The following is a 27,228-nucleotide window of genomic DNA, read 5'->3' on the forward strand; positions in this document are numbered from 1 at the left end:
ACGCCCAAGGGTAATTTTCATCCACGCAAACAGCAATACCCCCTCAAAACAGAAGCCTCAAAACAGAAGCCCTCAATGGCATAAGGCCAATATTTAATGAGTTTAAAAAGATTTTTTAAAAAGGCATAGTTGTGCCATGTCCAAATTTACCGGTGCGCAGGCCTTTGTTTCCAGTTTAAAAGATAAGAGAAAAGAACAAAAAGTAAATGTCTCCAAAGTCCAGCTGGCAAAACAAGTTGTTCGTTTTTTGGGTCACGAAATTACTGACCGCGGCAGACAGCTGTCCGCAAAGCGTGTCTGCAATTACAGACATCGCAAGTCCAAAAGCAAAGAAGCAATTGATATCATTTTTAGGGACCATTTCTCTGCTCAGACAGCAGAGCTCATTGCACTCACACACGCATGCGAATTAGCAAAGAATAAAATGTAGACATTCACACAGATAGTAGATATGCATTTGGTGTAACTCATGATTTTGGCACACTGTGGAAACACAGAAACTTTGTAAAAGATGATGGTAAAATCTGATATGCTATCTGCCATTCTTCTCCCAATTGCCATTGTTGTGTGTGACTGTGACACACACACTTTTGTATCTGAAACAATTTTTTCAGGAAGCCGACGAGCTGACCTTGCAGCAAAGCAAGCAACATCGGAGCCACAGACAGATTGTCTCCAGAAATCACTAACAAAACTCTTTCTCTTGCAGAGATGCAAACATTTTGCAGAACCAGCTGAGCGTGCACTCTGGAAGGAGTGCTCATGTAAATACACAGACAATGTTTGGGGGGCCCAAATGGCCTCACCCAGTTGCCAGAACATTTTTTCCCTGCTTTTGCGATTTTGACGCATGGCCTAGACCAGGCGTCAAAAGGGGGGATGTTACAAGGCAATGTGTTTTTGCTCTCAAAATATTTGTGCAGGTCAAAAGGGAAAGTAGCAGACAGAGCTGACAAACCATTACACAGCTCCAGCCAGGAGGCTTCGTGGTAGTCAAAGATTTCAGGAGGAAGTCATGGAAAAGACACGCCTCCCACTGCAAAAAGGTGTCCAAGGAGTGGCAACTCCAACCGTAGGCCATCAAAATGGCATCCACAATGGCTCTTCGCAATGGTCCTGCAAGCGACAGGAGGAGCGACACTGCTGGTGCTCGCAAAGGGAATCAACTGTTCGAGTCGGGGACACATCGAACCCCGAGAAATTAGAGATTATAGAATTTTGTTTCTGTGCAACACTATATTTCAAGTTTGATAAAATGGTATGGGGAGTGACAGTGTTACCCTAATTCTGCTAGGTACTGGGGAACAAATATGTATTTGTGTAGAGGTACGTGTACCTCAGTTGATGTTGTGGATAAGGCAACAAAATTTGAAAATGTGGGCCATTATGTCCCCTGGGACGGCCAAATAAAAAGGAAAAAGAGAAAGTTTTAGACTAGCTCTAACTCAGAAAAATTTTAGTTTTGAGGGAACGGGAGCAACTTCCCAAATAAGAGTGGAAATATGGAAAGTGACGAAGGCTGAAGCAGGTGGTGTTACCAATTCCAGTGGGATTTTAAGAACTGTTTAGATAGAAGAATGAAACCTGTAAGAGAAAGGGCGTTGCTCATCTTACGGGTCAAAGTATAAAGATTTTGGTTACCATAATATGGTAAAAGGGGGGAATGTAATGGAAATTTTCTAGTCTAGCTTCTTGATGTGTCTATCTATATGTTTATGAAGTTTTTATCTATGTTTTCTTTCATATGTTATCATGTTTTTCTCTATACGCGTCATACCACTCTGCCTTTGCCCTCGAGCAGATGCCAAGATGTTCTGTTTGGAATAACGGGCATCACTTCTCGGAAACCAGCTCGGGATTCTGGCTAGGGGGCAAAGGGGGGGGGGGGGGTCACGTTTTAATATATAAACTCTGTGTGCAGGAGGAAAGAGCGCCTTTGCTCTGCACCATGCTCATTGCTTATGATGCAGATTAAACGACAATAAAATACTTTGCAAAGTACCTGATGTCTCTGTATATTGCGTTTGTCAAAATTGACTCACATTGATTAAGGAATAAGAAAATTCCACAACAGTACTATTAAGGAAGACGGTGTGTTTAGACAAGAAGAAACGTTTTTGAAATTGAACTAACTTAAGCAAAGATATAGCAAAAAGGCATAATAGACCTTACCTGAAAAGAGTAATTTATGTCTGCATCAAGTCCCTCGAGATCATCTACAGCGGACTGAGTCTTTCTTAGCGTCATGTCAGCAGTCAGTGTACCCTCATTATACGATCTGACGAACTTGAAGTCACTCGTACGCGAGCCCGTGGTCAGATATGCGTCATAATTGTAAGTGCTGCGGAGAGTTCCCGCGCCCTCCACCTCTGCGTAATTTGGAGGGAGATACGCACTGGGAATGGCTACAGCTCCATCAAACAACAGTCTGGGCTTTCTCCTGCGACAAAACCTCACGGCCATGATGATGATGATGAAGGTCAAAAAGAAAGTGGAAACGGACACCAGCGCGATGATCAAATAAAACGTGAGTTTTGAGCTGCTCTCGTCATGAGACATGTCTTTCAGTTCTGGAACTTCAGCCAAGTTATCGGATATAAGTAAATAAATTGCGCACGTGGCAGAGAGGGAGGGCTGTCCGTTATCTCTAACGGAGACAATAAGGTTCTGTTTCATACTGTCAGATTCAGAAAGGTCTCGCTGTGTCCTGATCTCTCCGCTGTGGACACCGATAGTGAAAAGTCCCGGATCACTCGCTTTAATGATGTGATAGGTGAGCCACGCGTTCTGTCCGGAATCCGCGTCCACCGCAATCACCTTGGACACCAGGGAGCCCGCCTGCGTGCCTTTGGGTACCATCTCGGTCATGAAAGAGTTTCCATCTGGAGATGGGTATAATATCTGAGGGATGTTGTCATTGTCATCCGTTATGAAGATTCTCACGGATACGTTACTACTCAGAGGAGGAGAACCGTTATCTCTGGCTAACACCAGCACTTCAAAACTTTTCACCTGCTCATAATCAAATGACCTCACGGTATGAATGACCCCGGTGTCTCCGTTAATGGATAAAAAGGAGGAAACCGGTGTGCCATTGACATCAGAAGGTAACAGAGAATAAACTACAGTGCCATTCTGTCTCCAGTCCGGGTCTGTAGCTGATACTGAACAAATAGAGGAACCCGGTTTGTTATTTTCTTGCACGTGAGCTCTGTAATTCTGCTCTTCAAATACAGGTGGATTATCATTCACGTCAGCTAAAGTAAAGAAAATATTCTTAGTGGAAGATAAAGGCGGAGAGCCCTCATCTGTAGCAGTAATTGTGATATTATAATCAGACACTAACTCGCGGTCTAATTCACCTGTGGTCACTAGAGAATAGTAATTCTTGATTGAAGGAACGAGTTTAAATGGGACGTTTTGCTGAATGGAGCAGCGCACCTGTCCGTTACTCTCAGAGTCTCTGTCCTGCACATTAATGATACCAACCTCTGTACCGGGTGACGCATTCTCTGGAACGGGACTATTCAGGGATTTTATTATTATTATAGGAGCGTTATCATTCACATCAACAACATATATCAATAAAATGGAGCGACCTGCAAGCCCTTGACCATCTTTAGCCTGAATTGGCAGTTCAAATGAACTCTCCTCCTCATAATCAATGGGTCCAGTTTGTTTAATCTCACCAGTTATCGCATCAAGAAAAAATATTTCCAGAAGACTTTCGGGTATATGCCCAAATTCATAAGTCACCTCTCCATTTTGTCCCTCGTCAGCATCATTAGCGCTCACTGTGACCACTACAGTATCTACAGGAGAATTTTCAGGCAGACTGACTTTATAAACGGCCTGACTAAAGACTGGAGCATTATCATTAGCATCCAGCACAGTGACGTGTATGGCTACAGTACCTGATCTCGGTGGAGTCCCACCGTCAACCGCAGTAAGAATTAAAGTCACCTCTTTCTGCTGCTCACGATCCAACTCTTTATTCAACACGAGCTCTCCGTATTTTCCTCTATTTGCTCCAGTAACTACACTTAGAATAAAATTATCATTGTTTTGCAACATATATGACTGCACAGAATTCACACCAATGTCTGGATCATGGGCTTCGTCTAATAAATACCGAGATCCTTTAAATGCTGATTCACTTATTTCGAATTTGATTACGCTTTGTTTGAACTGCGGTGAATTATCATTTATATCCTCTATACTGAGAATGAAGCGATGCAGTTCTAAAGGATTTTCCAGGACGAGCTCTTGGTTTAAAGCGCACAAAGCTTTCTTTCCACAAAGCGCCTCTCTGTCGACCCTCTCTGCTACTGCGAGTTCTCCAGTATTCACACTAATGTCACAAAATCGTTTTCTGTTACCTTCAGTGTCAATGCGAGCCTTACGAAACGCCAATCTGTTCACATCGATCCCGAGATCTTTGGCTAAATTTCCAATCACAGATCCGCGCTTCATCTCCTCCGGAATTGAATAGCTCACGTCTCCATTTGCGGTGTGCGACATAAGCACGAAAAATGCAAAGCCAAACATCTGAGCAAAAACCAAAGAGCTTCTCGAATCCATCACGAAAACAACGTAAACAGTATCCCTACGAAATCATTCGACATTTAAAAATAATCCTAAATGTAAGATTACACCATGAGAAATAGATATAAATCCGTCAGCGCCGACAAATTTCTTTGAAGAAACGAGCTGCAAGCATTATGACATCATGATCAGGGTGGAGAGAACAACAAACTAAATACAAAAGGGTTTACTAGTAAACAGCGACACTAAGTGTTAAATTAAAAAACTGCACGAAGTTTAATGCTCAAACACAGCGATACTCCACCCTGGTCCTAAAGGCCGGCACATTTATCAAGTCCATCCAATCTAACAAAGACAGTTTAAATGATGGATATGTATAATAATCTGATGTTACAAAAGGGTTTGAAATAAGGGACACAAACCAAATGTGCAGTGCTGTGATCCAGAACCAAAATAAAGAGTCACTCTTTTCACAAAAGAAATTGGTGGAACCAGGATTGAAGAATGTTTTATTTAAATGCCTTAAAAATAACACTCAGCATCAAAGTAAACTAGCATAAACTAAACATTTTCTGAAGCGAAACAGAAGCACGGGTAAGGTTTATATATTCCCCAACAAAAATCAACACCAAAACGGTACCAGAAAAAGAGAGACTGCCTGTACAGCACCATGGACAGCGATGTGTAAAAAAGCCGGACCAAAACAAAACTTTTTCTAAATGTAAAGTGAACAAGCAGTTTTGTTGAAAGTTCAATCAGAGAGGACAAAACATGTTCAAATGGGTAATCTGTGTTAAAAAAATATTGAAAGTTCACAAGTAACAATAACTATTGGGTGAGAAGTTAGACAACAATGTCCTTACAGATGAATATGTAATAATAGCAGGTATAAGGAGAAAGAATTTTGTAGCTCTCTGTACCCTACAAAATAATTTATTTGAATACAAAAGCATTTCAAGTGCTAAAACTCAATAAACAAAAGGCAAAAGAAACTTTCAAAGTAGGTTACCAAGTGCCAATTGTTTCATAACGAAGATGATTTACAATTGTGAAAGAATAGACAGACCTGTTAGCAAGTGTATTACCGTAACAAAACCTGACGAAGAGACATAAAAACATTAAAGTTTATTTTAAACAGATGAGGAATTGTGGCAATATTTTTTGGATCCACATCAAAATCCCTTAAAAGTATATGTACTCTTCATAAAGACAGCAAACTTTAAAAACTAAAATAAAACTCACATTTGACGTTCATCCATTGCACCGATAATAATCCAAAAATAAATGGGAATATTTAATCATACCTGAAATTAATCACTAATTTGCGCATCAAGCCCCTCGAGATCATCCACTCCAGTCTTTTTTGGCATCAAAAAGATTTGGAGGGATAAACAAGTTTAAACAGGACGTTTTGCTGAATGGAGCAGCAAACCTGTCCGTTATTCTCAGAGTCTTTGTCCTGCATATTAATGATGCCAACCTGGAGCATTGTCATTCATATCTGAAATTTATATTACCACCATTGAGAATGACTTTAAACCTGCTGTATCTTTACCTAAAAAATGCAACTCATACACTAATTTGTCCTCGTTATCAACTGCTCCAATAACAGTTATCGCTCCTGTTTTACGATTTCATAAAAAAATATATATATATATAAATATATATTTTAGTTACCTTCAGTATCAAGGCGAGCCTTATGAGATTATAGTTTGTGGACATCAAGCTTTATATTCCTTTGCTATGTTTCCAATAACAGATCTGTGTTTCATTTCCTCTGGAAAGGAATACCGAAGACCTAAGACAGCATTCCGTTTTGTATCGAGAAATGTCTATGAAACAAAACAAGCTGAAAGACTTTAATATGACATTATGAGCAGGGTGGAGAGAACTACAATATAACGGTCAAAGATTTTACTAGTGAATGGCGATAGTTAAGTTAAAAAACTGCTCAACAATGTGTTTAAATTACACAAGATTATTCACCCTGGTTCTGGAGACCCACAGCCCTGCACATTTATTATAACACTCTTGTATCCACTCAGTTCAGATCATGGATCGCCATGCTAACGAGCTGATGATTTCAATCAGATGTTCTAAATTAGGTTTGCTATCAAAATAAGCAGTGTTCTGGGTCTTCAGGACAAGGAATAATATACTGTGCTCACAGCATGAAGTGGCGGAACCAGGACTGATATGTGTAACATAAATGGCATGACATAACACTAAGCTAATGTGATGCCCACTAAAGTGCTATCACATTTGTGGTAGGTTTTGTAATTTTTATAATTAGTGTTTGAATGTTTAATCCAGGGTAACCAACCTGTTTCCACTATCCTTGCACTCAATTATTTTGTATAATCGTCAGGAGTAATTGTGGGGTCGCCAGCAGGGGGCAGGGTGGCGATAATTGTGTTCCGCTAGGGCTTTACGTCAGTTTGGTCGGCTTTGCGGTTTTTCTCTTTCTGCTGAGCGAGATGAAAAACGGACGTACAGTTTACTTTGTCTCACTTCTTTCTCCTGTTTCCAGGTTGGTGAAATTGTAAATGGTGCTAAAGACCTGAAGTTTAATATGTTGACATGTCACTGAATGTTTTAATGTCTGTAAAAAAATGCTGTTTGGTGAAGATGTGAACATGTGACCGTACGCGAAAATGCAGCTAATGCTATGTCACCTGTTGCTATTAAAGTCACGTCAGTCAGAGTTTTATATTTAGCTCCTTGAACATTTCTAGTAAAGTTTTGATCGTTTTAAAATGTATGATATTGTGTAAAATGTGAAAAGCTATTGTAAAGAACAAATGTTGAATATTGTAAAAGTGGTTTAAAACAAGTTAAAAATCTGTCAGCTCATGCATTTTGGGAAGAGTAAAAATGATTTCAGTTGGAAATGGAAAGTGAATTTGGGAACAATAAATAAGTGGTAACATACGTTATGTTTTAGGTATAATTTGAAAAGAGACAACTCGCAGGGTAACAGTGGTTACTGTCGTTTTGATTTAATTAATCACACAAAACTTGTAATTCAGTAGTTGCTGAAAGATTGTAAAAAGACCGATTGTATTTTATTTTGAATGTGTGTTTTTCATTGAGAACAATGCATGTTTGTAATAGAGGAGGATTTCAATGGTGAATGTCTTAATAAATCCTCTTCTCCCTCTTTCTGCTGAGCGAGATGAAAAACGGACGTACAGTTTACTTTGTCTCACTTCTTTCTCCTGTTTCCAGAGAGAGCATATAAACTGTTTACGTGGTGCCAGCCGGTACCTGTAACACTAACACTTCTAACAAGTAGTAATCCCAAGTACTAAACAGTCTTTATCTACCTTCCCAATTAAGAGTTAGCAGCATGAATATCAACATTTTACAAAAGGAAACACAGCACCATCATGAGACACAAGCTGTGCAGAACCATGGACAGCGACGTATGAAAATGAAAAACAAAGTCATATTTTTTCGCTTTTAATCCAAGTGAACTACTAAAGCTTTGCAACGATGGATCTAAGCACTTAAGAGCGTTTTCTACGAGCCACTTTGCAAACGTTCCTTATCGTTTCACGCGTGTCTCCAAAAAATTAACTCAACACGATTGCATGTAGCAGTGCTTTAAGTGCTACTTCTGAGTCGCTAACCGTTTGTCAGGTGCTGAAATGCCACCTTATACAATGGCTCATTTTTGTAGCAGGTGCTTGTTTTCGAACTGTTTAGGCAAATGATTGTCACCCGATGTGCATGTGGTAGGTGAATATTGTGTAATGTTGTTCAACATATTTTTGGTCAACGTGTAATACTTTTTCTATGTTTATATAGGACTTATCCACTGTAATTGTGCTATGTATTTTGCACGTTCTAGGGAAAGTAAAAGGTTACAATCCAAAGTAAAAAATGGTGTCTATTTGTTTATTGAACCATATTTATTACACTTTAGGGTGTTATTTCGAGTTTTTATTAGGGACTATGTATTATCTACATTTCTAGGTCCAACCGAAATATTTATTGTACACGTACACTACCAGCACTATATTAATAATAAGCACAAAGTTTGGTCAATATTAACCTTTCAATTCGAGAACGATAGAGGGAAGAGCTAATCGATCCAATTTCCCAGCAAATCAGGCATTCAGTTTCTTTAAATATTATCTTCTGCAGTTGTTGGAACATATGATTGTCATGGTGTGATATAAGCTTTGTAACAGGCTGAAACCCTTTAATCACATATTTCCTCTAAAGTATTTGAGGAGTTCACAATAGTCTCAAAGAGGAAATCATGGTAAGACAAAGACGTTGACAACCAAATATTTGTATTCTTTATTAATGTATGTCAGGTCATTTAATTTTTACTGTAGTGTATTTTTTATGAATTATGTTTAGAAATTTTTAACAAACAAAAAGCTAATTAAATAAAAACAAAGTCACAAACAGGAGTGTTGAAGTTTAGGCGCTTTTAGGCGTTTCTCCGGTTGTCCTGCATGTGACCTCATAAATCTGTCCTCTTACGATGCATTTAGGAATTTAGGATTACTCAGAGCACCCGTAGATCTAAAAAGATTTTCAAGTGGTACTTAAGTTACGAACCCGTTGGGAAACGGTACATAAATCTAAGATAATTCGTACGATTGGTTTTACGATTCACTCAGCCGTCCGGTGCTTTTGGGAAACGCAGCCCTCAGAACGAACTGATAGAAATAATTATATACATGACAATTTGCGTTTACAACTTTAAAATACAAATATTTAACTTAAAATCTAGATAAGGCAATTTACTTAAGCACCATAATAAAAAATGGGCTTTGCATTGACAGATTCAACAAGCCCGTTTCAGGAGAAACACATTTGTTTTTCCTTATCAGAGATGTGTAAAACTACCTTCAAACTCCAAACACTAAAAAAGTAACCCATCGTGCATTAATTCAGACACAATTTAAGTACTTTTCCTCGCACAAATCAAATGAAGCAGTGAAGCAGAACCAGCCATCATGTTTCTAAAAAAAGCATATGGAGTTATTATATTTTTATATTTGATTACACTAACTAGAATAGACGAACTCCAGAATCTAATGAAACCCACAAAATAAAGCAAACATGATTTGACAGTTGTCCATGACACAATAGCAGAAATAAGGAAGTTAAAAACAGAAATGAATAAGAATTCTGACTAAGGTATGTTTTCAGAATCCCTCTTTTGTACAAGTTAAATAATTCTCGATGCACTATTTGAGGCTCCTCCGTTGATAATAAAAACACAATCATGGCTAAATGTGTTGCAGTGACCGGTTACATCTAAAACTGTCATAAGTTCATATAATCATTTCTTGCAACAGTCCGTTCCTGCACTCTTCTCTTATACTTACAGATGAAAAACAAAATTGGTGAAAACAGTGTTGTTACGCGAAACAACAAATTGCAATTACTTTAAAGTTATTAATGAAATGCGAAAAGTAGAACTATCATGTGATTTATAGACTGACATTAAAACTATTTAAACGATGACAATAAAAATACTCTTAATCAGCACAAATGATTGCGCCTACCTCAGAAAAATGAGCGGTATTTCCATCAAGCCCCTCAAGATCATCCAGAGAACACAGAGTCTTTTTCAGTGTCAGCTCAGCAGCTAGTGTGTCCTCATTATAAGATCTGATGAACTTGAAGTCACTCGTGCGCGAACCCGTGGTCAGATATGCGTCATAATTGTAAGTGCTGCGGAGAGTCCCCGCGCCCTCCACTTCTGCGTAATTTGGAGGGAGATACGCGCTGGGAATGGCTACAGCTCCATCAAACAACAGTCTGGGCTTTCTCCTGCGACAAAACCTCACAGCCAGGATGATTATAATGAAGGTCAAAAAGAAAGTAGAAACGGACACCAGCGCGATGATCAAATAAAAGGTGAGTTTTGAGCTGCTCTCGTCATGAGACATGTCTTTCAGTTCTGGAACTTCAGCCAAGTTATCTGATATAAGTAAATACAATGCGCACGTGGCAGAGAGGGAGGGCTGTCCGTTATCTTTCACGGAGACAATAAGGTTCTGTTTCATACTGTCAGACTCAGAAAGGTCTCGCTGTGTCCGGATCTCTCCGCTGTGGACACCGATAGAGAAAAGTCCCGGATCACTCGCTTTAATAATGTGATAGGAGAGCCACGCGTTCTGTCCAGAATCCGCATCCACGGCGATCACCTTGGACACCAGAGAGCCCGCCTGAGCTGCTTTGGGAACCATCTCGGTCATGAAAGAGTTTCCATCAGGAGAGGGGTATAATATCTGAGGGGTGTTGTCATTCTCATCCGATATAAAAATACTCACGGTCGCGTTACTACTCAGAGGAGGAGAACCGTTATCTCTAGCTAACACCAGCACTTTAAAACTCTTCAGCTGCTCATAATCAAATGACCTCACGGCATGAATGATCCCGGTGTCTCCATTAATGGATAAAAATGAGGAAACTGGTGCGCCATTGACATCAGAAGGTAACAGAGAATAAACTACAGTGCCATTCTGTCTCCAGTCCGGGTCTGTAGCTGATACTGAACAAATAGAGGAACCCGGTTTGTTATTTTCTTGCACGTGAGCTCTGTAATTCTGCTCTTCAAATACAGGTGGATTATCATTCACGTCAGCTACAGTAAAGTGAATATTCTTAGTGGAAGATAAAGGCGGAGAGCCCTCATCTGTAGCAGTAATTGTGATATTATAATCAGACACTAACTCGCGGTCTAATTCACCTGTGGTCACTAGAGAATAGTAATTCTTGATCGAAGGAACGAGTTTAAATGGGACGTTTTGCTGAATGGAGCATCGCACCTGTCCGTTATTCTCAGAGTCTCTGTCCTGCACATTAATGATACCAACCTCTGTACCGGGTGACGCATTCTCGGGAACGGGACTATTCAGAGATTTAATAATTATAATTGGAGCGTTGTCATTCACATCTGAAATTTCTATTACCACCATGGAGTAAGATGTTAAACCGGCTGCATCTTTGCCCAAAACACGCAACTCATACTCTGAATTCTCCTCGTAATCAACTGCTCCAATAACAGTGATCTCTCCTGTTTTACGATTTAGTAAAAATAATTTCTTATCTTCATCAGAAACATGGCCGAACGCATAAGTCACCTCTCCATTTTGTCCCTCGTCAGCATCAGTGGCGCTTACTGTGACCACTACAGTATCTACAGGAGAATTTTCAGGCAGACTGACTTTATAAACGGCCTGACTAAAGACTGGAGCATTATCATTAGCATCCAGCACAGTGACGTGTATGGCTACAGTACCTGATCTCGGTGGAGTCCCACCGTCAACCGCAGTAAGAATTAACGTCACTTCGTTCTGCTGCTCACGATCCAACTCTTTATTTAACACCAATTCGCAATATTTCCCACCTAAGTCATTCGATTTAACAGATAAAACGAAGTGTTCATTTTTTCCCAAAGAGTAAAACTGAACTGAATTTTTTCCTATGTCCGGATCGTGTGCTTCTTCTAGTACAAAATGCTCGCCGCTATGTGCTGACTCCCTGATTTCAATTCTAATAGTATCTTCATCAAAATGTGGGTCGTTATCGTTTATGTCTTCAATTTGTAAACTGATGCGATGCAATTCTAATGGATTTTCGAGCATGATTTCCTGATTTATAACGCACGCAGCTTTCTTTCCGCAAAGCACCTCTCTGTCGATCCTGTCCGTTACGATCAATTCCCCAGTATTCAGATTAATTTCGAAGTATCGTTTTCTGTTACCTTCAGTATCTATGCGAGCCTTACGAGATGATAGTTTGTGGACATCAAGCTCAAAGTCCCTTGCTATGTTTCCAATAACAGATCCGCGTTTAATTTCCTCTGGAAAAGAATACCGCACGTCTCCATTAGCGGTGTGCGACAGAAGCACAAAAAATACAAAGCCAAACATCTGAACAGAAATACTGAAGCTTTTCAAATCCATGTAGAAATCCTTAAAAATACATTCCATTAGAAAGCGGTATGAAAAATAAATCTACTGTTAGCTTACAGCATGAGACAGAAAGCTTTTCTTTTGGTGTCGAGAAATTTCTATGAAAAGAAAGAAGCTGCAAGCCTTATGTATGACATCATGAGTAGGGTGGAGAGAACTACAATATAATGGTAACATATTTTACTGGTGAACAGCGACACTTTGAGTTAAATTAAGAAACTGCACAAAATATTGTGTTTAAACACAGATTATTAACCCTGGTTCTTGGGACCCACAGCCCTGCACAGTTATGATGACACTTATCTTATACACTCAGCTCAGATCATGGATCTCATGAGCTGATGATTTAAATCAGGTGTTCGAAATAATTGCTCCTGTCACAATAAGCAGTGTTCTGGTTCTCCAGGACCAGGATTAATATCTAATGCAATAACAACATGAACTGGCGTAACCAGGATTGATATGTGTCTTTATATAACTTCCCAACCAAGACTTAGCAGTGTGAAGACCAACATTTTACAATGGGAAGCACAGCACCATGATGAGACACAAGCTTTGCAGCACCATGGACAGCGACGTGTAAAAAAACAAAATAACATATTTTAATCTGTTGTCCAAGAGAACTAGTAAAGCTTTGCTAAACGTCTAACATAGTTGTGACAAGATCATAATGGACAAACTCATTTTAATAGCCCAATGCATGAGAAATTGTGTGTATAATTTTAAAATACAAATATTTAACATTAAAAATCAAAGAGCATTTTTATTATATAGAGCTGAAATAAAAAGCTTTCTCTATCTTTTTTTTCAAAACACAGTGATAAGAACCTCAATAAAACAGAGAAGAGGAATGGCCAAAGAAAAAAAAAGACGATAAATGCTAAATATTCTGCAGAAAAGCATTGACAGATTCAACCAGCACGTTTCAGAAGAAACACATCACTGCAAATGGGAAAAAAAAAACTGAAGTACTTTTCCTCATACAAAACAAATGAAGCAGTGAGGCAAACAAAGCCATCATGTTTTCCTGGTAAAAATCATAATGAGTTCTTATATTTGATTAAAGGGTTAGGGGAAACCCACAAATTAAAGCAAACATGACTAGGCAGTTGTTCATGTCACAAAATCGCATCAAAAATATTAAAGAATTAAATTATGTATTTTTATCAAGATGTCCAGAATCTACATTTTAAAAAGGTATCAAGTTCAAATCAACAGGAATAAGAATTCTGACTTAAGTATGTTTTGAGAATCATTTAGTGCAACAGTCCGTTACTGTAATTTTCTAAACTTAAACTGAGCCAACTGAAACATTTCCCAACTACAACATTTTGAGTTGAGAAAATATAATTTTTCACCCCATTGCACTCTTCTGTTATACTTACAGATGAAACATAAAATTGTAATTGGTGAAAACACCAGTGTTGTTACAAGTTATTGTTGACATACGAAAAGTAGAATGATCTTATGATTTCAAAGTGGGTTCGAACAGCGTTTAGGACAATACAACGATTTAAACGAATACCCTTAATCAGCACAAATTATTGCGCCTACCTCAGAAAAAAGAACTGTATTTCCATCAATCCCCTCCAGATCATCCACAGCACATGGAGTATTTTTCAGTGTCAGATCAGCAGTCAGTGTGTCTTCATTATAAGATCTGATGAACTTGAAGTCACTCGTGCGCGAGCCCGTGGTGAGATATGCGTCATAATTGTAAGTGCTGCGGAGAGTTCCCGCGCCCTCCACCTCTGCGTAATTTGGAGGGAGATACGCGCTGGGAATGGCTACAGCTCCATCAAACATCAGTCTGGGCTTTCTCCTGCGACAAAACCTCACGGCCAGGATGATGATGATGAAGGTCAAAAAGAAAGTGGAAACGGACACCAGCGCGATGATCAAATAAAAAGTGAGTTTGGAGCTGCCCTCGTCATGAGACATTTCTTTCAGTTCTGGAACCTCAGCCAAGTTATCTGATATAACTAGATACAATGCGCACGTGGCAGAGAGGGAGGGCTGTCCGTTATCTCTCACGGAGACAATAAGGTTCTGTTTCATACTGTCAGATTCAGAAAGGTCTCGATGTGTCCTGATCTCTCCGCTGTGGACACCGATAGTGAAAAGTCCAGAATCACTCGCTTTAATAATGTGATAGGAGAGCCACGCGTTCTGTCCAGAATCTGCGTCCACGGCAATCACCTTGGACACCAGGGAGCCCGCCTGAGCATCTTTGGGTACCATCTCGGTCATAAAAGAGTTTCCATCAGGAGAGGGGTATAATATCTGAGGGGTGTTGTCATTGTCATCCATTATGAAGACACTCGCGGTCACGTTACTACTCAGAGGAGGAGAACCGTTATCTCTGGCTAACACCAGCACTTCAAAACTTTTCACCTGCTCATAATCAAAGGACCTCACTGCATAAATGACCCGGTGTCTCCATTAATGGATAAAAAGGAGGAAACTGGTGCGTCATTGACATCAGAAGGTAACAGAGAATAAACTACAGTGCCATTCTGTCTCCAGTCCGGGTCTTTGGCTGATACTGAACAAATAGAGGAACCCGGTTTGTTATTTTCTTGCACATGAGCTCTGTAATTCTGCTCTTCAAATACAGGTGGATTATCATTCACGTCAGCTACAGTAAAGTGAATATTCTTAGTGGAAGATAAAGGCGGAGAGCCCTCATCTGTAGCAGTAATTGTGATATTATAATCAGACACTAACTCGCGGTCTAATTCACCTGTGGTCACTAGAGAATAGTAATTCTTGATTGAAGGAACGAGTTTAAATGGGACGTTTTGCTGAATGGAGCAGAGCACCTGTCCGTTATTCTCAGAGTCTCTGTCCTGCACATTAATGATGCCAACCTCTGTACCGGGTGACGCATTCTCGGGAACGGGACTATTCAGAGATTTCATTACTATTATAGGGGGATTATCATTGATATCCACAACATCTATCAACACAATGGAACGACCTGCTAGACCCTGCCCATCTTTAGCTTGAATATGCAGCTTAATTGAACTTTCCTCCTCATAATCAACGAGCCCAGTTAGTTTTATTTCACCAGTTTTTACATCAAGGAAAAATAACTGCCGGAAGTTTTCGGATAAATGGCCAAATGCATACGTTACTTCTCCATTTTGTCCCTCGTCAGCATCAGTAGCGCTCACTGTAACCACTACACTATCTACAGGAGAATTTTCAGGCAGACTGACTTTATAAACGGCCTGACTAAAGACTGGAGCATTATCATTAGCATCCAGCACAGTGACGTGTATGGCTACAGTACCTGATCTCGGTGGAGTCCCACCGTCAACCGCAGTAAGAATTAAAGTCACCTCTTTCTGCTGCTCACAATCCAACTCTTTATTCAGCACGAGCTCTCCATATTTTCCTTCACTTGCCCCCGAAAGAACACTCAGAAGAAAATAATCATTATTTTGCAATATATATGATTGCACTGAATTAACGCCAATATCCGCATCGTGGGCCTCATCTAACAAGTAACGAGATCCTTTGACTGCTGATTCACTTATTTCGAATTTAATAATTGTTTCTGTAAACTGCGGTGGATTATCATTTATGTCGTCAATAGTAAGAATAATACGAAAAAGCTCTAAAGGATTCTCCAAAACGAGCTCCTGTTTTAAAACGCACGATGCTTTCTTTCCACAAAGCGCCTCTCTGTCGATCCTCTCCTTTACGGTAAGTTCGCCAGTATTACAATTAATTTCACAAAATCGTTTTCTGTTACCTTCAGTGTCAATGCGAGCCTTACGAAACGTCAGTCTGTTCACATCGAGCCCGAGATCTTTGGCTATATTTCCAATAACAGATCCGCGCTTCAGCTCCTCCGGAATGGAATAGCTCACGTCTCCATTAGCGGTGTGCAACATTAGCACGAAAAATACAAAGCCAAACATCTGAGCAGACACACAAAAGACCTTAAAATCCATTTAAAATCGTCGATTATATCCCAGGGTAATCAATCGGTAAGCAGTCCTAAATGCAAGATTAAAGCAATACACAGAAAGCTCCCCGTACACCGTCGACAAATGTCTATAAAGAAACGAGCTGCAAACATTATATATGACATCATGAGGAGGGTGGAGAAAACTAATAAATAAATGCCAAATGGTCTACTGGTCAACAGCGACACTATGAGTTGTATTCAGAAACCGCACACAGTTTAAAGCTTAAACACATTGTTTCCTAATTTAGCTCTTGAGGACCACATAGCTATGCACATTTTGTATGTCCAGTATATTCAACAAACCAAGTACAGATCATGGATCTCTATGCTAAAGAGCTGATGTAATAATATGGTGTGTTTAAAAGGGACACTAACAAAATGTGCAGTGCTGCGAGTCTCCAGATTATTGAGCCACTGCTCTCACACGATAAAGTGATGAAACCAGGATTGAACAAGAGTGATTTTAATGCAATGGCATTACAACAAAAGCGTCTGCTTAAATAATATATTCCTAACGCAGAAAAGAAGCACCAAACGCAATTATTCATATAGATACTAAACCAAGAAAAAGCAGCATGCAGATCAACACTATACAAAAAAACAAAAACAGCAAAAGAAAGAGGCATTGCCTGTGCAGCACCATGGACAGCGACGGGCCAAAAGAAACAGTGAAAACTTTTTTTTTTTTTTTTATTTGCAGCGAATTAGTGTAGCTTTGTTAAGATTTTAACACAAACCAATTCCGAGAAAAGGGCGAACCTTAATTTACAAAAAATATATAAATCACGTTTATACACACTTAAATTCGAACACCATAACAATTTCGTGAGAAAGTAGACAACAACGTCCATAAAAATGGACAGGGACAAGTCAATAGGGATGGAAATTATATACCGTAAAATATAACAAATACATATAACTTGTTTGTTTTAATTAAAAAAAATCTAATTTCCAAAACTTCACTAAAAAGACAAAATAAATGTTCTAAGTAGGCTACTAATAAAGATATGTACGAAACCTTTCGTTGGCGATTTACATTTATGCATTTGGCGCTCGATTTTAGCAAGTGTATTCCCGGGACAAAACGTTATTTGAGGACATAAAATACCTTGTCTTTTAAAAAAACGATTAAAGCATCACGGAATACCTTTTTATTCACCCTATTAAAAAGTAAGAAGTGAATTATCTGTGAACTCAACCGAGACCTAACTGATTTACTTTTCATCAGGACAGCAACATTTGATTTTAAAAACGTTAATTTGAAGGTAATAATAAAAATAAATCTTTAATCATACCTGAAACGAGTCATCAATTTCCGAATCAAGCCCTTCAAGATCATCTACAGCACGCGGAGTCTTTTTCAGTGTCATGTCAGCAGTCAGTGTTCCCTCATTATAAGATCTGATGAACTTGAAGTCACTCGTGCGCGAGCCCGTGGTCATGTATGCGTCATAATTGTAAGTGCTCCGGAGAGTTCCTGCGCCCTCCACCTCTGCGTAATTTGGAGGGAGATACGCACTAGGGATGGCTACAGCTCCATCAAACATCAGTCTGGGCTTTCTCCTGCGACAAAACCTCACGGCCAGGATGATGATAATGAAGGTCAAAAAGAAAGTAGAAACGGACACCAGCGCGATGATCAGATAAAAAGTGAGTTTTGAGCTGCTCTCGTCATGAGACATGTCTTTCAATTCTGGAACTTCAGCCAAGTTATCTGATATAAGTAAATATAATGCGCACGTGGCAGAGAGGGAGGGCTGTCCGTTATCTCTCACGGAGACAATAAGGTTCTGTTTCATACTGTCAGACTCAGAAAGGTCTCGCTGTGTCCTGATCTCTCCGCTGTGGACACCGATAGTGAAAAGTTCCGGATCACTGGCTTTAATAATGTGATAGGAGAGCCACGCGTTCTGTCCAGAATCCGCATCCACGGCGATCACCTTGGACACCAGAGAGCCCGCCTGAGCTGCTTTGGGTACCATCTCGGTCATGAAAGAGTTTCCATCCAGAGAGGGGTATAAAATCTGAGGGGTGTTGTCATTCTCATCCGTTATAAAAACACTCACGGTCACGTTACTACTCAGAGGAGGAGAACCGTTATCTCTGGCTAACACCAGCACTTTAAAACTTTTCAACTGTTCATAATCAAATGACCTCACGGTATGAATGACCCCGGTGTCTCCGTTAATGGATAAAAAGGAGGAAACCGGTGCGCCATTGACATCAGAAGGTAACAGAGAATAAACTACAGTGCCATTCTGTCTCCAGTCCGGGTCTGTGGCTGATACTGAATAAATAGAGGAACCCGGTTTGTTATTTTCTTGCACGTGAGCTCTGTAATTCTGCTCTTCAAATACAGGTGGATTATCATTCACGTCAGCTACAGTAAAGTGAATATTCTTAGTGAAAGATAAAGACGGAGAGCCCTCATCAGTAGCAGTAATTGTGATATTATAATCAGACACTAACTCGCGGTCTAATTCACCTGTGGTCACTAGAGAATAGTAATTTTTTATTGAAGGAACGAGTTTAAATGGGACGTTTTGCTGAATGGAGCAGCGCACCTGTCCGTTACTCTCAGAGTCTCTGTCCTGCACATTAATGATACCAACCTCTGTACCAGGTGACGCATTCTCAGGAACGGGACTATTTAGAGATTTTGCTATTATTATAGGAGCGTTATCATTGATGTCTGTTATTTGTATGATCACTCTAGTGTCTGAAGAAAGTCCAGAACCATCCTTCCCCTCAATAACCAGTTCATATCTTAATGATTCTTCAAAATCAACCTGGTCTTTCACTTTAATCTCCCCACTTTTCTGATCAAGATCAAATAATTTTTTTGCATTTCTAGAAATACGACTGAACTCGTAAGTCACTTCTCCATTTTGTCCCTCGTCAGCATCAGTAGCGCTCACTGTAACCACTACAGTATCTACAGGAGAATTTTCAGGCAGACTGGCTTTATAAACGGCCTGACTAAAGACTGGAGCATTATCATTAGCATCCAGCACAGTGACGTGTATGGCTACAGTACCTGATCTCGGTGGAGTCCCACCGTCAACCGCAGTAAGAATTAAAGTCACCTCTTTCTGCTGCTCACGATCCAACTCTTTATTCAACACTAACTCAATATTCTTGCCACCGCCTTCTTTATTTTTTACAGAAACAATAAAATTGTCATTATTTTCTATCAAATAGTTTTGAACCCCGTGCTTTCCTATGTCTGCATCATGAGCCTCATTCACACGAAACCGAGCGCCTTTAACAGCGCTCTCCCTTATCTCCAGCTTTATCGTGTCTTTGGGAAATGTCGGGATATTGTCGTTGATATCATCAATTTGAATTACTACATTATGTATTTCCAATGGATGTTCTAAAACTATTTCGAAATTAAGAGAGCAGGACACATCATCATTGCAAAGCTCTTCCCTGTCGATCCTTTGCGCTGTTATCAGATCTCCAGTATTCAGATTAATATCACAAAATGTTTTACTGTTACCTTCTGTATCAATTCGAGCTTTACGTGATGACAATCTGTTCAAATCAAGCCCAATGTCTCTGGCTATATTTCCAATCACAGATCCGCGCTTCATCTCCTCCGGAATGGAATAGGTCACGTCTCCATTAGCTTTGTGCGCCATGATCACGAAGAACAAAAGGCCGAAGCTCTGACCATCAAACCAGAAGTGTAGGAAATCCATTTATAATGCTTTATAAAAATAAAATAAATGCAAGAGAAAAAGTACACGCAGGATTAAATCTGAAACGCTACAGAAAAACAGAGGATTAGAGAATCCGTTGTGTTTCCGACTGTGCGAACGACTAGTTTTTCTGCAAATACCTCACTAACAGGGTGGAGACAAGTAATATGTTGCTGCTGATGATAGCATAGTACAGGTGAACAGCGACATTACGAGTTCAAGTGGGAAATTGCATAACATTCAGCCTCACGGTATTAAGAAACTCAAACAGAATGAATTTCACGTGAATTTTATCGGTTCAATCAAACATAAATCAGAAACTCACTTTCTACAGCATTTCAACGAAAGCCATCTCTATTTGTTATGAGAAAAAAAAGGCACATCGCTAAACTCTGCTTGTGTAGCACCATTGACCGAAGCACGAAAATAACAATACGATGTTATCGATGCTTTTAAACAGTTCACTTATAGCTTTTAAAAATATCTGTGCTAAAACTACAGAAATAACTATATTACAAAAATAGTTACAAATAATCTCAGAAAGTGGTTGAGAAAAAAGCATAAGCATGTGCACACAATAAATAAATAAATAAATAAAAATACAAAAACAAACACTTTTCATGACACTTCATTATCGATGTGCTTTGTGTAACCTCAAATTAAGCTATTCAAAAACATGTCCAAAATTAAAAACCTTACAATTGTAGCAGATAAGACTGCAGAATATTATTAGAGCATAACTGCAGGAAATTTTTTTTTTAAACTATTCTGTGAACTCTATGTAATCTAAACTCACTCATTTTGTGTAGATCTACACAAGGAAACACCAACATTTTGTTTTACCAACTCTTCTGAAAGACACAGAATAATTCCTCTTCATATCAGTCCGAACAGAGCTTCACGAGTTCGCCCTCGCCAATAAACAGCTCCTTGTTGGGATAGATGGTAAAGCATGGGAATGCAGGTAATGCGTATTTGGCGTGTTGTACAGGGAGTGGGCTCCGAGCTCGCCGGATCTATCCGAACCCGGAGCACTCTACCCTGCTCAGAGAGCAAGTGCTCCGGGCTCGGAACCGGCTCGAGCCCAGAACACCCCCCCCCGAGGGTCCTGCGGGACTTTAGAGAAAATGAGAGGAGCTGGGGTGGAGGAGGGATGCTTATCTGGCAAGATACAACAGGTAAGATTGTTTGTCTATTTATGATAGAGCTTGCAGGAGCTGATAGGGTAGATACAGTGATTGCTGATGGTGAACCAGCCTAGATAATTAAGTAGAGATAGCGTGCTCGGCTGGTAGGTGATTGCTGATGGTGAACCAGCCTAGATAATTAAGTAGAGATAGCGTGCTCGGCTGATAGGTGATTGCTGCTGATGGAACATCGGGCTGATTTATATGCTTAGGTTCCTCCCGAACTTTGTTAATAAAACATCCTTTAAAAAGACACAAAACCAACTACCTTATTACTTTGGTTGTTTTGAATCTACATTGGATAGTGCACAAATTTAGAGAAGGTACCCCAACAACTGTGTCAAGAGTGGGGAATCAATGAACTGAACTCCAACCACCTGTTTCCACATGTGCTGTTCAATCTTGTCAAATTAACAAGCAACTTTATTTGTATAAAAAAACTAAAAGATAAATAAGGTTTTCGTTTTGCCTAAAAAAGGCTGGAACACCATGTATCCAAATGATATTAAACAACAAAAAAACAACAACCTTTAATTCTAGTCTATTCAAACACAACCACATACAAAACACAAACAATATGCACACATACTAACACACATAGACACAAACACAAATGCGCACACAGACACACACGCACAGCGGTTATCACTGAGAATCACACATTTAAGATAAGGAGAGAGAAACACAGGTCAAATATAAACAGACTACAAATTCCTATACATAATATTAATGAAGTAAAACTTTTAAAATCTACTTCTAAAGCAGCCCCCCGTCCAGGCAAACAGTGCCAAACAGTGGCAAGGAACCCAAAACTCCATTGGAGAAAAATAAAACCTCAGTAGAACCCAGGCCAAACCAGGGGATTCCAATTCACCTCTGGCAAAAACTGCAGCCTCTGCACAAGGTCGACAGTGCTTGCACAGCAAGGCTAAATTCAAATAAATAAAGGTAAATTATAGATTTAAGATTATCATCAATAATCTAATAGCTGTTGAAATTTAAGGAATAGTTCACCCAAATATACAAATGATTTCTGCCGAAAACAACTGATTATATTTTGGAGAAAGTTGTAACCAGACAACACCGGACAACATTCCATTCCGTTATGGACACAAACCACCATTTTTTTTATAATCGTATGCTGTGTTCTACAAAAAATAGTCATGTAAAGGTTTAAAACAACATAGAGGTAACAGTTTTGTTATTAATGAGTGGACTATTTCTTTAATAACAATACACGTTTTATGTAAACTAAAACTGACTTTCCCACGAAGTTCTTTATTGAAAAAGGCATCAGCCAGTGATGAAAAAACATAAGTGAATGGTACAAAAAAGAACACAAAATAGAACCGCACAAAGTTTATCTGTAAGAAAAACCTCACCTCAAACAAACTGTTTATTTCTGCATCAAGCCCCTCAAGATCATCTGAAGCAAACTGAGCATTTTTGAGCATCATGTCAGCAGCCAGCGTGCCCTCATTATAAGATCTGATGAACTTAAAGTAACTTTTGCACGAGTGCCCGCGCATCACAGACCCGCTCCGGAAAAAAAGCACAAAAAAACAAAGCCAAACTTCCAAGCAGATACACAGAAGATTTTATAATCCATTTAGGAACTACGCAAATTATATCCTTTACAAATTAATCTGCATCTAAAATAAATTCTAATTCTTTTAGACAAAAAGCAAGTCCGTCATCGTCTGCAAATGTATATTAAGAAACGGCCTGCCAGCATTCACGAGTTCACCTGCGCAGATAACAGAGATGTTGATAGGGATAATAAAGCAAGAGCTTGGTTATGAAGGTTATGCGTATTTGGCGTGCTGTCCGGGAAGCGGCTCCGAGCTCGCCAGATCTATCCGAACCCGAAACACTACACCTTGGTCAGGGTGAGTACGCCGAGCTCGGAACCGGTTTGAGCCCAGAGCACACCCCCCGGGGCTCTTGCAAGAAAATGAGTTTGGGAGAGGAGCCGGGGTGGAGGAGGGATGCTTAATCTTAGGAGATCGAGCAAGTAAGATGGTTCTCTATTTATGAGCGAGCTCGCTATGGCTGATTGTGTATGTGCGGTGATTGCTGATTATGGACCAGCCGGCTGATTATATGCTACGGCTCCTCCCGAACTTTGTTAATTAAACATCATTTATGCATGACATCATGAGCAGGATGGAGAGAACTACAATTTAAATGCAAAAATGTTTAATAGTCAACAGCGCCACTATGAGTTTAATTAAGAAACTGAACACAATTTAATGCTCAAACATATTGTATTATTAATTCAGGTCCTGTGGACCCACAACACTGCACAGTCAATATACTGTATCTCTCACGTGTAACACATTTCGATGATGGATCTCTGAGCTAAAGATCCAATGTTGTAACAAGGTGTTAAAATAGGGACATTAACAAAATGTGCTGTGCTGTGACTCTTTAGAACCAAGACTAAGAGCCACTGCTCTTACAGAATAAAGTGGTGGAAGCAGGATTGCACAAGTGTGATTTTAATGCCATCAAATAAAAACACTAAGAGTCAAACTAATCTAACATTGTCCTGGGAATTAAAATAAGCATGAATACTGTTATTCATATATATTCCCAAACAAGAATCATTAGCATGAAAATCAGTAATATTCAGAGAAAAGCAGCACCAGTAAATTTAATAGCTGTGCAGCACCATGGACAGAGACGGGGAAAAGCTGGAGATAACTAAACTTATTTCTTAACTTAATTAAAGAGATTATAGTGGAGTTTCATTTAGAGTTTAAAACAGACTTAATCACAAAAAAAGACATACCAAAACATCTTAATATGTGCAAACTTATGTTAAAATTAAATATATACATTGCTCGAAAAAATAAGGGGAACAGCTGATCATCACAGCATAACAGCAAGTCAGTTAACCTTCAGGAAAATCAATCAATCCGGTAAGGAAGCGTCAATGATTGTGAAACATTTTCACTTGTTTTGGTGCAAATAAAAGAAACAACAGGTACACTGGATAGGCAACCGCAAGGATGATCTGGGGAGGACCTTCCTCAGAGGGTCTAACAGATCGCCACATGCCATGAAACACGGGGTTGAAATCCTAAGATCTGTTGTCAGATGACATATTTAGACCCTAACACAATAATTATTTAGAGAGAAGGCAGACAACAATGTTCCTAAATATGAACCCGGAAAAGTATCCAAAATAGCGAAACAAAAATAAAATAGAAGTGTTTTAATGCAAATACATAAGTTTCTCTATGTCAAAATCTTTGATTACAAACTACTTTCCTGTAGCTCAGTGGGTTCGATCCCAGGGGATTGCAGATGCCTATGTAAAATGTATAGGATAATGCCATGTAAGTAACTTTGGATAAAAGCATCTGCCAAATGCCTAAATGTTAATGTAATTGGATGGAAATACAAAAAGAATATGATACAAAAGAATATAATACAAAAAGAAAATGGAATGTTTAATCATACCTGAAAAGAATCATAAATTTCCGAATCAAGTCCCTCAAGATCATCTACAGCAGACGGAGTCTTTTTCAGTGTCAGGTCAGTAATCAGTGTGTCCTCATTATATGATCTGACAAACTTGAAGTCACTCGTGCGCGAACCTGTGGTCAGGTAGGCGTCATAATTGTAAGTGCTGCGGAGAGTTCCCGCGCCCTCCACCTCTGCGTAATTTGGAGGGAGATAAGCGCTGGGAATAGCTACAGCTCCATCAAACATCAGTCTGGGCTTTCTCCTGCGACAAAAACTCACGGCCAGGATGATGATGATAAAGGTCAAAAAGAAGGTGGAAACGGACACTAGAGCTATAATCAAATAAAAAGTGAGTTTGGAGCTGCTCTCGTCATGAGACATTTCTTTCAGTTCTGGAACTTCAGCCAAGTTATCTGATATAAGTAAATACAATGGGCACGTGGCAGAGAGGGAGGGCTGTCCGTTATCTCTCACGGAGACAATAAGGTTCTGTTTCATGCTGTCAGATTCAGAAAGGTCTCGATTTGTCCTGATCTCTCCGCTGTGGACACCGATAGTGAAAAGTCCAGAATCACTCGATTTAATAATGTGATAGGAGAGCCACGCGTTCTGTCCAGAATCCGCATCCACGGCGATCACCTTAGACACCAGAGAGCCCGCCTGCGCAGCTTTTGGAACCATCTCGGTCATGAAAGAGTTTCCATCCAGAGAGGGGTATAAAATCTGAGGGGTGTTGTCATTCTCATCCGATATCAAGACACTCACTGTTACGTTACTACTCAGAGGAGGAGAACCGTTATCTCTGGCTAACACCAGCACTTCAAATCTTTTCAACTGTTCATAATCAAACGATCTCATGGCATGAATGACCCCGGTGTCTCCATTAACAGATACAAATGAGGAAACCGGTGCGCCATTGACATCAGAAGGTAACAGAGAATAAACTACAGTGCCATTCTGTCTCCAGTCCGGGTCTGTAGCTGATACTGAACAAATAGAGGAACCCTGTTTGTTATTTTCCTGCACGTGAGCTCTGTAATTCTGCTCTTCAAATACAGGTGGATTATCATTCACGTCAGCTACAGTAAAGTGAATATTCTTATCGGAAGATAAAGGCGGAGAGCCCTCATCTGTAGCAGTAATTGTGATATTATAATCAGACACTAACTCTCGGTCTAATTCACCTGTGGTCACTAGAGAATAGTAATTCTTGATCGAAGGAACAAGTTTAAATGGGACATTTTGCTGAATGGAGCATCGCACCTGTCCGTTACTCTCAGAGTCTCTGTCCTGCACATTAATGATGCCAACCTCTGTACCGGGTGACGCATTCTCGGGAACGGGACTATTCAGAGATTTAATTATTATGAAAGGAGCGTTATCATTCATATCTGTTATTTGTATGATCACTCTAGTGTCTGAAGAAAGTCCAGAACCATCCTTCCCCTCAATAACCAGTTCATATCTTAATGATTCTTCAAAATCAACCTGGCCTTTCACTTTAATCTCCCCACTTTTCTGATCAAGATTAAATAATTCTTTTGCATTTCTAGAAATACGACTGAACTCGTAAGTCACCTCTCCATTTTGTCCCTCGTCAGCATCAGTAGCGCTCACTGTAACCACTACAGTATCTACAGGAGAATTTTCAGGCAGACTGACTTTATAAACGGCCTGACTAAAGACTGGAGCATTATCATTAGCATCCAGCACAGTGACGTGTATGGCTACAGTACCTGATCTCGGTGGAGTCCCACCGTCAACCGCAGTAAGAATTAAAGTCACCTCTTTCTGCTGCTCACGATCCAACTCTTTATTCAACACTAACTCAATATTCTTGCCCCCGCCTGCCTTATTGTTTACAGATACAATAAAATTGACATTATTTTCTATCAAATAGTTTTGAACCCCGTTCTTTCCTATGTCTGCATCATGAGCCTCATTCACACGAAACCGAGCGCCTTTATCAGCGTTCTCACTTATTTCCATATTTATCGTGTCTTTGCGAAATGTCGGGATATTGTCGTTGATATCATCAATTTGAATTACTACATTATGTATTTCCAATGGATGTTGTAAAACTATTTCGAAATTAAGAGAGCAGGACACATCCTCATTGCAAAGCTCTTCCCTGTCGATCCTTTGCGCGATTATCAGATCTCCAGTATTCAGATTAATATCACAAAATGTTTTACTGTTACCTTCTGTATCAATGCGAGCTTTACGAGATGACAATCTTTTCAAATCAAACCCAATGTCTCTGGCTATATTTCCAATCACAGATCCGCGCTTCATCTCCTCCGGAATGGAATAGGTCACGTCTCCATTAGCTTTGAGCGCCATGATCACGAAGAACAAAAGGCCGAAGCTCTGACCATCACACCAGAAGT

General features: G+C 39.7%; 2 protein-coding genes and 1 pseudogene across 3 annotated transcripts in view; all 3 read right to left on the minus strand.

Moving 5' to 3' along the window:
- The window catches only part of LOC306907372 (uncharacterized protein), a gene marked incomplete at both ends in the record, with an annotated part of 74,389 nt that overhangs the window by 43,037 nt on the left and 4,124 nt on the right, over window positions 1-27,228 (minus strand). Inside the window, one exon of the mRNA XM_079479427.1 lies at window positions 25,448-27,208. Within this exon, the coding sequence (XP_079335553.1) occupies window positions 25,448-27,208 (1,761 nt within the window). The remainder of the gene's footprint in view (window positions 1-25,447; window positions 27,209-27,228) is intronic.
- LOC306907346 (protocadherin beta-16-like) lies at window positions 10,050-16,423 on the minus strand (annotated as a pseudogene). Its single transcript has 3 exons — window positions 14,049-16,423; window positions 12,284-12,452; window positions 10,050-11,926 (listed from the first exon to the last, which is right to left on the minus strand). The product of its transcript is annotated as a protocadherin beta-16-like (transcript).
- LOC306907610 (protocadherin gamma-A11-like) lies at window positions 17,176-20,117 on the minus strand (the record flags this gene model as incomplete). The annotated part of the gene is made up of 1 exon (XM_079479841.1): window positions 17,176-20,117. The coding sequence occupies one exon, from the start codon at window positions 20,115-20,117 to the stop codon at window positions 17,763-17,765; it is 2,355 nt and encodes a 784-aa protein (XP_079335967.1). The 3' UTR covers window positions 17,176-17,762.

This window comes from Barbatula barbatula, assembly GCF_947034865.1.
Source record: "Barbatula barbatula genome assembly, chromosome: 18".
Lineage (NCBI taxonomy): Eukaryota > Metazoa > Chordata > Actinopteri > Cypriniformes > Nemacheilidae > Barbatula > Barbatula barbatula.